Here is an 18,721-nt window from a genome sequence, read left to right as displayed (position 1 = left end):
AAAAGTGACATAAATTTGCATTCTATGTACGAGCAGAGAACTAGAATGCTTTATCCTCTGAAGTTATTGCGACTCTGAGTTGGAGCTACATTTAAGCAAAATAAGCACTTCTGAAAAAGTTTTTGTTTTTTTTTTTGTTTTTTTTTTTGTTGTTGTTTTTTTTGTTTTGTTTTGTTTTGTTTTGTTTTTTTTACTAAAACCCAAACACTTTTAGCAAAACACCAAAGACTTGGGTTTTGCTCCCCTCTTTGGAGCACCCGCAGGATTTTGAATGAGAATCAAAAGCAGGGCTACACAACTACATATCATAACCTGAACTAGTGTTTTCTAAATTTAAATCTCACTGTGTACTGACCAAAGTATTAGTGCAATAATGTGCTGCCAAATGTGAGCAGATGGTAGTCACCAATCTGTTCTATGTTACTGATATCATTTCAAGTCAGAGAGAAATGATAATTTGGCCATGAGGTATTATTATACCCTGAAATGTTTAATGTCACTTGACAAACAACAAAAAAAAGATGGCAGAAATTTTCCACAGGTTTGACTTGTTCCAGAAGTACAGTCAAAGTTACTGAACTGAAATTATTTATTACATAGCAACTGTGACAAAAATAAGTTTTCTAAAGAAAAGTAACTACTGAAGTTAAGAGAGAATATAACACAACATCAGTATTGTCAGATGGACCCATTTCTGAGGGCATTAAATACAACTTAGTCTTAAGTTCCTAGGACCAGCACACTTCATATAAGTGTCTGTTCTGATATCACTTCTTCCATGAAGATTTGGGGAGCATCCTATATATGGATAATACAGTAAACAAACAAAAAAGGTAATAAAAACAACCTTCGGTTTTCAATTCTACAGAGATATTTAAAAAACAAATCAGAAAAATTTAATTTTGCTTGGTTGTACAAATGCAGACCGTAACAGGTACTGATAACTTAGCATTCCATTTTTAGTAACCATGCCTTTTGTATAAGAGACAAAAACATGTGATCTAAACATCTCAACCTGCACAAAATCCAGGTTCTCAGAAGGAAAAAGTTAAAAATGCTACGAACCTTTCCCCAGAATTGCTTTACAGAAACTGCGTGACAAATATACTTCATGTATCTCTAAAATAGAAAATCCACTGAGTTCAAGTAGTTTTATTCTGTATTCCATGCTAGGCTCTCAAATAGCCAAAATACCTGTCAGCTGGCACTAGCCTCCTAACAACTGTATACATGCACCCAGGCTCACCCACCACACACACACGCAGAAGTATATACACACATCCAAATCGCAGAATGACTTGCGTTGGAAGGGACCCCAGGGATCACCAAATTCCAACCCCCCCCGCCAGAAGCAGGGCCACCAACCTCCAGATCTGGCACTAGACCAGGCTGCCCACAGCCCCATCCAACCTGGTCTTGAACATCTCCAGGGATGGAGCATCCACTGCCTCTCTGGGCAGTCTGTTCCAGCACCTCATCTCTCTCTCTGTAAAAAACTTCTTCCTAACACCCTAACAGAAATACACAGCATAGACAGACACAGCATGTACATAGCTCATATACATACAGACATGCAGAGTAACTTGTGACATTTTCTGGAGAAAAAAAAACAATATATATTGAGTTAAGGATTACAAGAACTATGCAGCAGAAGAAATGAAACTTCTCAGGTTTTTTCTAAGGATGCAGCCACATGAGATGGCTGAAGCCATCAAGTAGCGTGCCACCAGCAGGAGGGAAAATTCAGGCTGCCCCCTTCTTTGTACCTGCTTGGAATTCATCTGACCCCCCAGAAAATTAACTCGGCTCATTAAGAGAGCACAAAATGTTGTTAGTCTAGTCCTCCATCAGTTTAGCAGCCCTTCCAGCACAAGCAAGTTAACAGATCTCAACCCACTCTACAGACAGAGTTTCAACTTTTGGAGAACTATAAGAGAGATCATCCACAAGAGAGAAGATGAATCTCAGGTGGAGAAAAGGTAACCATAAAGGAACAAGGCAGCCAGCTACAACATTTTCTTGTTAATAGATTGCATCCACCCACTCTCACTGACCTACTGATAAAAATAAACTTCAATCATCTGTTGGGTGTTTTTTTTTTATAGTTCAGTAAGGAAACCAAGTAACTCTACACTAGTAGAAAAACAGAAAGTTCTGTATCATTACTCTTTCTCCTTTTAATCCATCACGGACACGTAAACGTCCAACAAAAATAAACTGAGAAGGAATTATAGATTTGTTATCAAAACTCCCTCATCAGTGTTGTGGTCACACATGGCTTCTTGATAACAGTAAACCACTTTATTGTTGCTCTGTTAAACCGCAATGACAGGCATTTTGTAGCCGTACAGAAACTTGAGACGTTAACTCTGCCATCTATTTGCTCCATTACAAATTATGAAAAGCCACATGTGCTTTTACCACCAGATGCCACCAGTATGACAGCAACAGGTAAAGGGAAAAGATGACAAGTATTGTTTTCCACCATCTATTTCACTTTTTAAAATTTATTCTAAAAATCTGCCGCTATTCAATACCACATACAGGAATACAAGAGTTGGAAATGATAATCCATCTCTTAACATAGTTTTCTGAATTTTCCATTAGCTGTTTACCTGTGCTTTTCACTTTATACACAGAACAAACAAACCCATTTCCAAACAATAAACTGACCTCAGCTACATATCCTATGTAAAATATTCACAATAATACAAGCATAAAAAAAAATAATAATAATTAAAAAAAAATAAAAAATCACACAGACACCATTCCTAGGTTTAATACTAAGAGAAATGCATCCCCCAGTTTTAAATCTAACCATTTTTCTTCTTCACAAAATGTCAGGTAAGTTGCACACTGAGAGTTTTTACTTGCTGTATAATTTCAAGAAAAGACAACAAGAAAAATCAGGAAAGAAGTCTCACTTGTGAAATATGGTTGATCGAAGATTCCATGCGTCGAAGTTGAGATGCCTGGATATCCAGCATTTGAAGAACATTGTTTGCCAAAGTGTTGATCAGATAGGCTACGCTTGCTAATGACTGGGTTGTGTAGGCTTTGGTTTCTTCTAGGGCTCGCTGCTTATCTGCTGACTGAAAGCAGAAATAAAAGGTTTATTCAGTAAGTCTCTCACACAAAGATTCATGGAATTAACTCATTTTGCCTTTCTTTAAAGGACAATGAATTACAGAATTCAAACTAACTGTACATAAAAGCTACCATTTTTCCTCCTTTACATTTTTTTCCACTACACAAAAGACATTAACTTTGTATGTTAACAGTTTCAGGACTTTATAAAAGGAATTAGGATAGTATACAACATGCTGATCTTTTCTAGGAACATTTTAATATTTTAAAGCACAACTTCTTATATCACACTTCCATAAAAAATTTAAAATCACTCCAAAATACTTAATGCTCATCATAGTTGCAATTTGGTTTGTTTCTCCAATGAGACAAGAAAACATTCCTATTACAGAATTCAGGCTCCCTTCTAAACTTTGTACATATTCCTCATCTCTCTCAATCATACTGACCCCACTATTGCCACAAATGGTTATTAAAAATGGAGGCACTCAGCCACTGTGAATTAATTACTACTATTCCCTTGAAGTGGTAGCTGAATTCAAACATGAATGGAATCACATAAGTTCTTGTTGTTCTCCTGAATGTTTTGATCATTTTCACTTTGTATTTTCTTCTGCAAAGAATTTGTATGACCTACGATTCTAGTAGAAGAGCACTTAAAATATATAATCTGTCAAACCAGAGGATCCATATATAAAAACAAATTTAATTTCAAATACCATGAGAATTAATGAGCTAAAAGCCTAGTCCTCAAAGCATTTCTCCTAGAATTAGTTAACATCAGTAGAAGCTAACTCAGCATAAAGAATACAGCTTAAACCAATGCTAAAACACACCAAATGAGACACTAATAAAATTCAGTTCCTGGTTTGCTAGGGCTAGGGATACATTGAATTTCACTTCAGTCATCTTTATTCTCCTTACAGGCCAATGATGCTGTTGCTAAAGTAGCAGGTGACAAGTGCTCTCTACACCCACCTGCCATTGTAATACTCCATCTTACAATTTCTTTTCCTTTATATATTTTTCACAAACATTGAGTACCAAGGTTCAAGAAACATGCTTTTATTAGAGAGGGAAATTAAAGTAATTCTGCATGCTTCAACACAAGCTGAATCTACCATCCATTTGACAACATGTGCTTTAAGGTGGCACAGAAAGCAACCCTACCCTTATTACTGGAAAGTCATTCTTGTAGTATGAAGTATTTCATCAGACCTTGCACTAAGATCCTCAAAAGCAAGATTTCAAGGAAGAAATAAATAAATAAATAAATAAATAAATAGATAAATAAATAAATACCAACACCACAACACAAACACAAGCATAGGACTTCAATTAAATGCCCAAAAATGTTCAGTACTCTTCGCAAACCAGTCATGGCAATGGTCAGCCTGCTAACATTCCTCCTCCTTCCTGGACTCACTAGTACCACTTTCCATTCTGCTTCCCAAAATGAGGACAGCAGCAGAGCTCCCATGGGCTGCAGAAGGGGCAGTCATCATCATATCATGCCTTCTCAGGGCACAATATGATGATGATCTCCAAGCAAGGATGCATGTAATGGCTCACACCTAGCCATAAAGCCCTTAGAAAAGTACAGTCTTCAAACCCCATTTAAGAATTGCTGACTTTCAGCCATCTGGGTAACATATATTTTATCTAAAAGAACTCCAAACTTAGCTTAGGAACTCCCAAACAGAGGAATACAGAACTCTCTGCATCAACTCTCACACCATCAGCATCTAAAACATGCTCCCTTCCCACTCGTAACCTCAGCTCAGCCTGCTAATACCACATCAGTGAGCGCACACACCAGAGGACATTTTCACAGCTATTCAAACAACTTCTGAATGGCAATAATAAAAATGACCAGAAGAGTGTCAGTTTTGCTCTGCAGCTGCTACCGAAGCCTATTTATAGAAGCAAAAACTGCTGATTTACATTAGTACACTCTACATCCAGAATAGCTGAGTAGAAGCCAGCAAGCACAATTTGCTTCATTAATAGCCAAAGTGTTTGAGAACAAAAAGAAAGCAATCTATCGTTTTAGAAATTATGAGCCTCTGCTATGGTTTTACTGCTTCAGGAGGTTCAAACATAAATCCAAGTTCCAAGCTAGTTCTTCCACTGATGTACACCCAATACTCAAATTCAAGTCACTTCCATTTACACCCTTTCAACAAGGAAATGGTTTCTCAAAAGAAAACCTACAAACACATCTGCATCCATTATACACATGAAATCCCTTCTTATTGAGAGCCACGTTTGGGTGTTTGGTTGATAACCTGAACAAATATGATTTGCTCCGCATGCCATTATACAGAGTCCCCAGTTCTACGACACAAAGTTTGAACTTTCCTTGAACTTCCAGCTTCACCTCGCAAGCAGTACTAAGAAGATATCTGAGCATCACAGCTGGATCACCAGGAGATACAGCCTTCAGGAGATACCACCTCTGGATCATCTATGTTTGCTGTGCCATCACCAATCTGCAAGCTTAGCATCCATCCTGGTAGCATTCTTCTCCCCCACAAACCCCACACCAGCCAGTCCCCCCTGAGCCATAGCACAGTGTACCTCCCTCCAGCTCTCAGCCCCGAGAGCTTTGCTTTCCCTCAGCACAGAGCTCTCCAAGAAGGATGTGACACCTGCTGGCAAGAGCCACCGGCCCCACTGCAGCAGGAGCAGGACCCAGCCATAACACTGCCCAGTAATCCCTGGAAAAAGTTTCCAGTTTGTAGGAAGCACCCACTACTAATACACTGCTTGGCTTCCTTGAAAAACAAAACAAAATTATAAGCTTGATATATTACATGAGATGGATTGCCTTAGAGCTACAACCTAGATTACAAATTCAGTCAGCAAAGGTGCAACAGTACATGCTTGGAAAAAGTCATTACTAGTTACCACTTCAATATGCAAGTCCAAACTAAGCCTAACACTCTTCAGGAATGACAGTGCAAATCTTCACCAGAAAATACTTTTTTTTTTTCCTCCATACCAGAGTGTACAACAGAGTGCACAACAGTAGAAAGGATGTAAAATTCAACCAGCAGCAAGAGCAAAGCTGACCGTTTTTCACTGCAGGATGCAGTGCCTATGCACCACTTTTTTGAGCCACCCTGAAATTTCCATTTACATAGCACAATCACATTAGCAGATCTGAACACAAAATGGCCTATACAAGATATCCTTTTCCTTCAGGAATTAAACCTCTCCCATTTACTCCCATTTACAAGAAAGGTCGTAAGGAGGATCCGGGGAACTACAGGCCTGTCAGCCTGACCTCGGTGCCAGGGAAGGTTATGGAGCAGATTGTCTTGAGGGAGATCATGCGGCATGTGCAGGGTGACCGGGGGATCAGGCCTAGCCAGCATGGGTTCGTGAAGGGCAGGTCCTGCTTGACCAACCTGATCTCCTTCTATGATCTAGTGACCCATCTGGTAGATGAGGGAAAGGCTGTTGATGTGGTCTACCTAGACTTCAGCAAAGCCTTTGACACTGTCTCCCACAGCATTCTCCTGCAGAAGCTGGCAGCCCGAGGCTTGGATGGGTACACTCTCGGCTGGGTGAGGAGCTGGCTGGAGGGCCGGGCACAGAGAGTGGTGGTGAATGGAGTCAAATCCAGCTGGCGACCGGTCGTGAGTGGTGTTCCCCAGGGGTCGGTGCTGGGGCCTGTCCTCTTCAATATCTTTATTGATGACCTGGATGAGGGCATCGAGTGCACCCTCAGTAAATTCGCAGATGACACCAAATTGGTTGGAAGTGTGGATCTGCCTGGGGGTAGTGAGGCCCTACAGAGGGACCTGGACAGGCTGGAGAGCTGGGCTGAAGCCAATGGGATGAGTTTCAACAAGGCCAAATGCCGTGTCCTGCACTTCGGCTACAACAACCCCAGGAGACGCTACAGGCTTGGGGCGGTGTGGCTGGAGGACTGCGTAGAGGAAACGGACCTGGGGGTATTGATTGATGCTCGGCTGAACATGAGCCGACAGTGTGCCCAGGTGGCCAAGAAGGCCAATGGCATCCTGGCTTGCATCAAAAACAGTGTTGCAAGCAGGAGCAGAGAGGTGATTGTTCCCCTATATTCAACACTAGTGAGGCCACACCTCGAGTACTGTGTCCAGTTTTGGGCCCCTCACTGCAAGAAAGATATTGAGGCCCTGGAACGTGTTCAAAGGAGGGCAACAAAGCTGGTGAGGGGTCTGGAACACAGGCCATATGAGGAGAGGCTGAAGGAGCTGGGAATGTTCAGCCTGGAGAAGAGGAGGCTCAGGGGAGACCTCATTCTCTCTATAACTTCCTGAAGGGAGATTGTAGTGAGCTGGGGGTCGGCCTCTTCTCTCGTGTCATTAGTGATAGAACCAAAGGGAATGGCTTCAAGCTACGGCAGGGGAGATTCAGGCTGGACATGAGGAAGTATTACTTTTCAGAAAGGGTGGTCAGGCACTGGAATGGACTGCCCAGGGAGGTGGTGGAGTCACCGAGCCTGGGGGTGTTCAAGGAAAGGCTGGATGTTGTGCTGAGGGGCATGGTTTAGTGGGAGCTATTGGGAATAGGTGAACGGTTGGACTGGATGATCTCTTAGGTCTTTTCCAACCTTGGTGATTCTATGATTCTATGATTCTATGATTCTTTCCATGGCCTTTTTCCTGCCTAGGGAAATACAACGTTTATGCTATAGAAGCAATAGTATAACAATTGCAAAGAAGAAAAAAATAACACTGAACAGAAAGCATGAGACAGGTGAGAAAAAAAAATTACAGTATGTATGGAAAATGTCAACATAATTAAGCTATATGAAAGCTAGAAGAAAGTCTAAATGCCTACAGACCTCAAAAAGAAAGACCAGAAAACACCTGAGAATTTACTGCATCCTCCCAGCCTAAAGTGTGATCAGCCAGAGCAGTGATGAAATCTGCCAGGCCACTGCAAGAACCTGAATGTTCTGTGCATAAAGGCAGCCTCTAATGCAGAAAGAAGTACTAGAAGGAAACTAACGATGGAGGCAGCATGAGCACTATAGGAAGATTTACTCAGTATCAACCTAACTAGATAAAACAAGAAATGCTACCAGGAGAAAATTTAGAAAGACAGCAACAAAAAGCTAATTAAGAGAGGTCTGAAAGCGGTGTATCACAAGAAGTACTAAAAGACATGGGTAGCTTATTTGGCCAATGCAGCTACCTTTTTTCCTCTACTACCGAACATTTCTGGCTATCCAACCACTGGCCATCATCAGCTTGGGACTGCAAAATTTTCAGCTGGGCTAACAACACTTACATAACAAATTCTGTTATTAGAGCCCAAAAGTTTAGACCTGCGAGTTGATAAACTGTTCAATTCTCAGAACACCAGTTGTTGCCTTTAATATCGATGTGACAATTTTTTTCAACTTCTTGTTCTGAGCTTAATATTTTTTATTTTTAAATTAAAGGCAGGGAGACTCTTCAGTGTAATGCTTTACACAGCAGTACTTCAGTGTCAAAAGGAAAGCTGAGGTTCTGTATTGTAATATGGGACTAACTACACTGAAGTACACCCACAATCTCATAATCATTTCTCTGATATACACAGCATCCCTTGATATCGTTCAAAATAGGACTGGCTAGTGAAAGAAAATTCATACTTCATACATGGGATAAAAACATAATGGTGACATGTTAAGAATAAGACTTTGTATTTAATCAATATGACAGCTGTGGTTTCCCTTGATTAAAACCCAAAAGGGACACCTGTCTGTGACCAGCAGTCAAAACTCCTCAGGTTTCTCTCTAGGTTGTACCAGCTTCAAGAAGCCCCAAAAACAAAAGCTGCAGGACACAGAGTTCATTCAACAAGTTTTTGTTATTCAGAACAAAATGTGCCCTACAAGTAATTAAGTATTTTACACATGTTTATTCAACTGCCCAGATGGTATTTGCTTAGTCTATCTAAATGCTTTCCAAGGACCTTCGTTATGTGAGAAAAAATGATGGAGGAGAAAACTGAGCATCATTAATCCAATAACAACACAGAGTCATGCCAAAAAGTTATGTAACTGCCAGTGAAAAATACAATAGCTTTGTTTTAACAAAATACCTCAATAAACACATACTTGATAAAGAACATTCCTTACCCTTCCATTACTAGATCTGCCTATTTCCTATACAAAATGCATGTATCTCACAATTTGTAAGTAGTTGGTCTGCAAGGTGAAACGGGTATGAAAAAGCAGAAGAGGCACAACAGACAAAACAAAATAAGATCTTCCAGAACTCTTAAAAAAATTAATAATGTAGAACAAATAGAAAACTTCAGTATCTCCTTTTCAGATGTTCTGGAGGAACCATACGCTCTATTAATACATTGAACACAGAAGGAAATCCAGTTCACCTATTTTTCAGTATACCCAGCATGCCAAAGTACTTGGAGCTGGGGGAACTTTCCTTTCTGCCAATTGTAATCCTGTAATCTCCAAATTATTCCTCTCTACACATACACACTTTTCTCTACAGATTTACTCATTTTGATTAAATATCACTGTTACCATTATTTTAGCAAAGAGTCTACTGAAATATCTACATTTTAGTTTAAAAACAAGGTGATAGCCACCTTGCTCATTTACTGTCATACTGTACACCCATTGAATCAAGCAAATGTTAAACATAAGCAAATGGGAAGCTCTTGCTAATGCACACACTTCCACAAAAGCACTGCCATTGCACTGTGAACTGGGAATATTCTAAATCTAATCAAACATATTACCTTCTGATCTGAGATCACATAGTAATTTAGAGTACATCAAGTACATTAAAAGGCTGCACAAGGAACTTTGGCATCTAGGCTAAACTTAGTAATTACCGTAGCTACTGCTTTTATAATTAAGAATATAATAAAACCCATTGTTAGATTTTATCATTCAAACAACATTCAGAAAGGAAGCGATAAATGCAATGTTAAAAAAAAAAAAAAAAGAAAAGCCATTTCCAAATGCAAGGTCATTTCATCGATATGATTATAAATACAAACATATTTCCATTTTTATATTTAAATGATGATAATTTAGTTTAACTTATCTGAACGCCAATAAAAACATGCCAGCTGAGAAATTTACTACTTATACATTCATAAAGTCTCTGACATCAAGCTGCTCCATTTTTCAGGTTAATGAAACATTTAATAATACACTAAGCATTATTAGAATTTCTTGATCAAAAACATGACTTCCTAACTTTTAAGGTAATTGAAACTCAGAATCAGACAGCTGTTGTAGTCAGTATCAGGTCATTCTCATTAAGGTAAAATCTTCTGGTTCTATTGCAGTTGAATCGTTTGGTATTAAGCCCCAAAACATAGGTTTGGTTAGTAGCTAGGAAGAAACGATACTCCAATCCTAACTAGCCCCTGAGATGAGAAAACAGATTTTAAAATATGTACTGCATTCAAGGCTACCAGGAAGGACAAAACTAAGCCACTAGTTTGAAATTTCTGACGAGACTATCAGTCTGCCGCATCCAGAAAAGATGGTAACAAATGACAGCCGCGAACAAGCACAGCTTCCCTCACATCTAATCACTTGCACCACTGTTTCTATGCCACCAGCACCACTGCAATAAATGTCCTCTGCTTCCCTTAAATGACACCAGGATCAAAATTAGAATTTATTTTCCCACAGTCACAAGCAAGCTTTTCACATGCAAATATCCTGCTCCCATCAAAACTCGCAACTTCCTATTCTTTGTAAGTAGAGCCAAAGTCCTGTTTGTGCCAAACAAACCAACAAACAACCTCAGTATGCTGCATTCATACAAATCTAGGGGACAAGTTTGTTCAACACAGAAATAATATATTTAAAATGACTTATTGCTAGAAATTGAACAGCATGCTAGCATCCAAATGCATTTGCATCTGAAATACAGTTAATAAAGTTATATAAATAGTAACTCGTAATTGCCTTACAGCATCAAACATAACTCTTCCTTGAGAAGCAACAGCAACAACAGAAACCTATTCTCCATGTGTATTTAAAGTTGTCACCGCTCTTTTTGTTTGTCAGTGAATCCTTTCTCTTACTCTGTTAGCCCTCCAGCAATAACACAGCTGAAAGAAGTGGATAATTTTCTATTTCATAAGGCAGCATACTTATCAGAGTTGCAAATACAAGGCCAATTTCAGCTTTAGTATCAGTACAAGCTCATCATATTTGTTGCCATCAGAGAGTACTCCAACACAGATGTGTTGAGTGAAGATCTTCAAAAAAAGAGCAAAGCTCTGTAGACTTGCCTCTGTTTCATGCACCTGCTGTCCTACAGCTGTTCACTCACTGAAGAAGCTTTAATTTTCAATGAGTGTACAGGTAAAAAAATCACTGATTAATTCAATTCAGCTCAAATTTGATTTTTCAGCTACTTGATAATGACATCACTGCAACATTTGCAAAGATCACTTTTCAGAATCAAAGTGGCCCTAGAATTTGTAACAAACTAGAGTCAGACCACAATCCCACTCCACCATGCAGAAAACGTTATTCATACCATTTCCTTCTTAGCACTTATCAGCAAAGCAGGTTTTTTTCCCCTCTTTCAAGAAATTTGACAAAAATCAACCATTTCTAAGAAAGGACGCCTATTTCAGATTCCCAAAACTTCATCCAACACATAAGGGTTTATGTAACGTTTCAGTTATTTCCCAGCTTTGCCAGTTTCTCCACTCAACACTAAATTCTGACATCGGTTCAGTACATGGCAGTGACTGAGGTCAACTAACAGCTTTAATTTTTAATCACAAGCAGAGAGATGTGGCAGTAGAAGCATGTTCTGCTTCCAAGTGTCCACTGCCAGACATTACAATCTCATAGCAAGAAAAGCTAAGTAGGACACAGCCACGTCATCCACCATCATACTTTACAGCCTATGTAATTAGTCAGATGGCAGGACAGCCTGTAATTGCCAGAGTGTAACTGCAGCATGTAAGGGTAAGATATACACACTATTCAGCCAGCAGATCCCAAAAAAGAGGCAGGTGGAGATGACAACCACATCAGTTACCACAGCTTACATCCAGCTGCCATCGAGCTGTGCTGCAGAGTGCCACGTGTTTGGGCACTGTAAAAGATGCAAGCAGCCCCAGGAGCAGGCTGCTGGAAGCCGCTGCTGCCTGCTCACAACAAATGAGCTCACAACTGCTCACACGGCCAAGCCAGGAACACAGTCCCTCAGCTGGCTTCCACGGTCCCTATCTACTTCCTCGTCACATTAACAGGCCCCCCAATGTTTTCAGTGCAGAAGTTATCATATTTTAAATTAACCACCTTTGTGTCTGTGGCTAAAAAGTGCCATAAGAGAAATAAGGCATTGACAGGAGTTTGACATTTTGGAAAGACAGGCCTTAAACTAACCATGGGCCAGAATCTGCATGAGTGCTCTTCCATTTCCAGTAAATAAGTGTGCTTCGATTACACAACTGATCATTGTGGAAAGGTTTAACTCTAAACTTGAAAATAATTTGAAATGATTATTTGTTACATTTTAAAGCTGCTACCGACCTGGACATACAGAAAAGAATAAATTTATCAGATACATAGGCTGGCAGAATAACAAAAAAAAAAAACTTCTCAAAATAAAATAGAAATCAAAATAAGAAACCTTCACACAACAGTACAAACATACAATGTTCCTCTCTAAGGCAGCAGAGGCACTGCCAGCACCCAAAAATATATGCTTGGACTACCAGAGCCTCAGAGAGCTGCAGCTGAACACAAACAAGAGAACTCAGAAAACAAGAGGCTTCCCTATGTTTACCCACAAAAAGTTCCCCAATCTCCTCTGTCTTAAAATGACAGAAAGCCTCTACTGCTTACTGCAGAACTTTCCAAAGGCTGAAGCCCCCGTCTCCTCCAATGCTACACTGTCATGCGTGCCAAGCCTTACGACTGAAAACACACACCTGTACCTCAATGCATGACCAGACACAAATACGCTGTTGTCCAACTGAAAAAATCACAGCAGTGCACACAACCAGCAGGCCTTTTTCCTCTCTTCCACTGGAAGGGTTTACCAGCCTGGGAGCAGATGCAGCACACAGGCCAAACAACTTGTCTACAATGCCTACAGCCAACTGCGTAAAGCCAACCTCTGTTGCACTACTGCTCTGCCACAGCTGGCAGTGACACTCAGTGACAGACAGCCATCAAAGAGTCAAGCATCACATCTAACTAAACTAACCACCAGCCTCAACAAAAAGAAGTGGCACAAAGTCAGTAAAAGTTCACTCTAAAAAGTGCTGAACAAAAGCACTCCCTCCTATTCAACAGATTTGTTCTCTGCGTGCCCCCAGCGCTGTATCTGCTCACTTTTCTGGCAGAGAATGTTTTCACAACCTTTTGCTCCTGTTACCATAGCATTGGAAAAAACACAATATTGGCAGAGTGAGAGTGGGATTCAAGTCCCTTTTGCAGAGGGGCCAAGCTCTGCATCTGTTCTACAGTCCTTGAGTGAGCAACTGATAAACTAAGTCATCTCTGCAAGAGAGGAGCCGCAGCTTAATAATCAAGGGTAGATTCCTAGAAATAAGCATTTTTTCAAAATTCCTTCCATTTTATTTGTGTTTGTTATCAACACACACACACACACACACACACACACACACAAAGCCAACACAGAAAATCACAGGAGAGTTTCCATTTTAACCAGATTCAAATTTTGCTATGCTTCTACAATTTCAGTATCTGGAAAGATAAGCAGGAAACACACAAACAACCCCTCATTTTTGCAGGCACTATAACAAGCTGCTATTCTCTTTTTTTCCCCTGAATTTAACCAGCAGCTTTGGTCCACGTGCTCCATAATTAGAAGTAAGCCTTCTGTCAGTTAGTATGTAGCTCCAGAACAGCAAGCAGAGACTTTATTCAACCTGCAGTATATAACTTCACACCACAGCATCAAGTTTTCTGTAATTATTTCCACTGAGATCTGTATTTTACACAGATTTTCCTAAGCATGACCTACTTTCACACTAATTACATTGCTTCTTGCCCAGAGATTGTTTTATGCCAGCAATAACTCCATTTTCCAATGTAGTGTAAGGGCCTTTTACAGGCATCAAACAAAGAGCATTTAAACTCCCATATTAATTGCAGCATACCTGTAATGCAGTCGTCTCCACACAATTTAAATACTAGCTCCATCTGCAAATTAGACACCATTACTTCTTTTAGGAATTAACAAGTGTCACACTGCAGTATAAAAAACCATACACTTGGTAAACAAATGTAACTTGGGCAGCAATTCTCCACATACAGTAACTTTTACAATTCCTAAACTGGAAAACACAAAGATTCTCTTGCAGGTCATGGAGTCATTTCAGAATTTCTCTCTAGCAACATAGAGTATTTTTTCTCTGCCATAGAAAAGCCAGATCTTGAGAGATGTAAATGTAACAGCAGCAAGGGGCTTCTTGCTCAGCCACCAAGAGCCATGGTTCAGAACACCAAGTCGGATGAGCCTGAAGGGATTACACTTTTCCGAATGTTCATTCAGAATAATACCAAGGATTTCAGATAACGAATTTTTAACACGACTGCTGCCAATTTATTAATAGTTACTCAGTGTTTATGACATTCAGAAATGCCTGATCCCCACCCACCTATTTTTCTATGTTTGAGCACACAAAACAATTCAAACCCATTCGAAGATAAAATGCATTAGCCAAATTTACTTTTACCCAATTTCTATAGAAGAAAATAAAAAAAATCAGGTCAATACATGATCTCTCTTCTATCAAAATATTTCACTAATCACTGTGGAAGGAAAAGAGGACAGACTTAGACCAAAGAAACAGCAGCAGACTTCATGTTAGTGCTTTTCATGAGGAGATGCTTTGGAACCGAGTGCTTTTATTGGTACAGGTTTGCTACTCCAAGAAAACCTATCTGGAGCAGATCTCTAAAAGCTGTACATAAGTGATAATAACTGACAGCAATTCTATGTTGCAAGGTGCACATGACAGACCCAAGGTACAAATTCAACTCTGTATTCAAAGGAAAAACGTAACAGAACAGCAACATCAAGGAAGCGCTCAAAAAAACCACAGCACTGGCATTAACTGATGGTCAAAATAACAGAAACAGACACTTCAGTGGAAGTCCTATGAATTCTACATGGCTGGTCCTATTCTTGCACCCAAAGTGTGTGGGTTATGTACCAAATACCAAGAGCACAGGAGACTAAAAAAATTAATATGCATGGAGTTGAAAAAATACAATTTCAACAACACTCCAGACAACATCCAGAAGAAAAATCTCTCTGCAGGACCTTGTAAAAAGAGCAGCCACAGAACATGGTTCTATCAACCTACCTTACAAAAAGCATGACACGATCAAGCAATTTAGGATCAGCACAAGGCTCTGAGCTTCTACCAATTCTGTCACAAAAGCAGCTGGTTATCACCAAACCTCTCCAAACGCAGCATAAAGCTCCTGCACTGCCAAAGATGAGCAGCTGACCATCTCTCTACAAAGCAACTAAGCATGTTCTAGACCAACACTCTACTGAAGAATTTCTTTTTAAGCCACAAATGCCATTGCAGGGACCACGTTTACTTTATTTCCCAAAAACATTTCTTTTTCTTCTCTTTCTCTACTAAAGAGACAGACTTTTACAAAGCCTTTTCGACTTGTTCAAATAGTGATTTCTGCGTGTACCAGTGCTGTTCTGCCCAAGTCCTGTACAAATATCCCCTAGTTGCTCTTGCATCAACAAAGATACATTTTTCAAAGCTATGGAGCACCTTTTTTCCTCCTCCAATCAATATATATACAGCAGAAAGAACTCATACTGGGCAGATGAGACACCATCTGTCACATGCATCTCAGCAGAAGCTAGAAATGTACAGCTATTTTTCCCTCAGAACATCCTTAGTCCAATAAAACTTCAACTCAGAATTTCCACGAAATAAATGAATCCATTATTATCTTCTTCACTTAAGTTCCTACTAATGAATTCTTTCACATGCAATATTCCCCCCAAAAATCAATACTTTTTTTACATATAATTTTCAAAGAAGAATCAGATATAGATTATGGTTGCCTCAAATAAAGGAAAACAATTCCTTCCCGCTATACGTTCTAAATCAGGTCATAAATACCTCAGTAAAAGAACAGCATTAATCCTATAGATAAGAACTACTGCCTTTTTGCCCATACAGGCCAAATTTCATCATACTCAATCACAGCAGCAATATCAGATATTTTTATGCATTCAGGAAACTCTCACAACCGTGATATCTCAGCCACAAAACACATTGCTAAGGATTATGTGCAGCCTTGAAGCCAGCCTACTTGAACTGTACCCCAGCACACCTGCAACTTACAAGCACACGTGCCTACTTTTCTCCCACAAGCTCGAAATCCAAGGAGAGCTGTCTCTGACTCGCAAACTAGCCAAACAATGGTAAACAAGTGTGAGGACTGCATTCAGAAGCACTACCAACTTAGATTTATATATTTGTATTAAACCCAAGCAAATGGTTCCATATCTTTGTTAGAGGTAAGGAAACAGTAATCATCAAAAGGAAGGGGGCAAACAGTAAAAGCCAGAGTGCTCTGACACCTCTGCAGAGGTAAAGAAACAAGCTGCCCAAAGTCTAACACAAAACCACAATAACACAAAACAGGCATTCACATAGCCACCAGAATCTTTTTCCTGCAGGACTGCTATCTCTGCTCGAATTAATCTGGGCTTAAGGAAAACGCAGTCTTCAACCTCAACACCTTTTGTTCTGTGACTCACAGCACTGCAAAGGCAGTCCAGTAGAAACCTCTGCAGAATGAGCTACCGCATCTGAGACAGCAAAACAGATGCCCTGCATGCCAAAGTGAAGGACAACGTGGCAGCCAGCAGCACGGCCCAGCTGCACACAGTGATGTGCCAAAGCCAACCCACAAAAGTAACAAGCCACACTCAAATATCAAGTCATAGATAGGAATCCATGCATCACTGCTGGCTTGTTCATTACTGGTACCAGTCTTCCAGCAACGTCTTGGTTTAGAAGAAGATATAAAATCATGAGGCTCTTCTCACTGTATTTTAATGTAGTTATTAATTAACATCATTGTATTGCAGCACGACATGGCATCCCATAGTCTTTCATTTCTATAACTTCAAACAGTGACACTGCCAACTAGCAAAAGAACACAAGATTTCTCTCAGCAGTTTTACTACAGTTCGGAAGAATCCCAAGCTTTGATTTTACATTCACCGTAGTTCTGACATAAAGTCTCAAACTTGCTTACTCATCCAATTCCAACATTACTGTTTGGGTAGCTCTGAGCTTTCGTTTAGTACAAAAACAGAAACAGCAGGGAGATGCAACCACACAAGAGATAACGTTTCAAATGCTGAATGATTTCCTTATTTCACAAAAGGTTCTCTTGCTTCACATTCTGTCATTCTCTGGATGTTAATTCACCTGTTATCAAGTTATCCAAATAGGCTGTTACAACACTATCATCAGCAACTTCTACTGCCATCACAAAAACACAGCTTGTCCCTAAAACCTGCTGAATCGGAGAGCTGCACAAATGACCTTTTAACTTGACAAGATATGTTTAAATAAAATTACCACCATACCTATCTAGTTGTACCAATAAATGAAACTATCCTGAAAAGAAGAGTTTCATGTTATAAATGACAGGGAGACTCAGACAGAAAGAGGCACAGAAGTAGAAGGAATTTCCAAGCTGCTTTTAGTCAAGCAATTTTCTTATTCATATTGCAGGATGCCCAGCCAACTGCATGAGGTCTAATTCTTCACCTCCCTGACACTGACAACTGATTTTCTGTAACACTCGCCGTTTTCCAACTATCTTACTCAACAGCTTGTCCCTAAAACACAGGAAATATCAATCTTTCCCCCCTCCCTCCCCCCATTCCCTAGAAGAAACATGAAAACAATCCTTAAAGGACTGTGTTCAAACAGAGCCACAAGTGCATATGAGATCCAGTCTAAAAAGCTGGTGGAGGGGGGGAAAAATAAATAAATAAAAAGTAGACTGCTCAAGTTATGGCTGTGCAAGTTGTGATTTGGCATGAGGAGGCATGTAAGGAATGAAACGGCATCACAAAAGACTCTAAGCATTCATCAGAAATAAAAATCAGCTCCTCACATTTCAATCTCCACAGCTTAACACCCTACATCTATCTATATGACAGGTGTCATTTACAGAATTTTAGCCGTGTGAGTTTCATTTAACATAGCATTTATCATGAGCTAGTGCCAAGAAGGCCCAACGCTGATGTCAAATCCGCTCAAGAAATGCCACAGTAAGACATAGTACCATTTCAAAATATGCCACAGATGGGCTTCATGAGGTTTACAGAGGCACACCCCTCAAACCTCAAGGTCTCTCTAAAATGTTTTACTAAAATCAATGTAAATAATATCCATAAAAGACATGCAATATTAAAATTTTAAGCAGATCACAGCAGTTCTATTAACTCACTCCATGAAGTCTCTTAGGGATTTGAGAAGTGCTCCCAAGTTGGAGATGGTTTAAAGTAACTTTCACCACCAGCAGACAACTGTAACAGAGGTACACAGTCCACAGATACCTTCCTACCTTCTGCTACCCAGACTTGTTTGCTTACAGATG

General features: G+C 39.8%; 1 protein-coding gene across 45 annotated transcripts in view; it reads right to left on the bottom strand.

The window, feature by feature from the left end:
- Positions 1-18,721, bottom strand: part of ABI2 (abl interactor 2) — a gene marked incomplete at both ends in the record, with an annotated part of 51,593 nt that overhangs the window by 24,461 nt on the left and 8,411 nt on the right. For 36 of the 45 annotated variants that reach the window (XM_079539037.1, XM_079539059.1, XM_079539077.1 and 33 more), the window contains one exon: positions 2,925-3,092. The exons of the other annotated variants lie outside the window; for them this stretch is intronic. In XM_079539037.1, coding sequence (XP_079395163.1) covers positions 2,925-3,092 — 168 coding nt within the window. The remainder of the gene's footprint in view (positions 1-2,924; positions 3,093-18,721) is intronic. 45 annotated transcript variants of the gene reach the window in all.

The sequence above is a fragment of the Tetrao urogallus genome (genome assembly GCF_951394365.1).
Source record: "Tetrao urogallus genome assembly, chromosome: 8".
In the NCBI taxonomy this organism is placed as follows: Eukaryota; Metazoa; Chordata; class Aves; order Galliformes; family Phasianidae; genus Tetrao; species Tetrao urogallus.
This window is presented reverse-complemented; position numbering and strand designations above follow the sequence as displayed.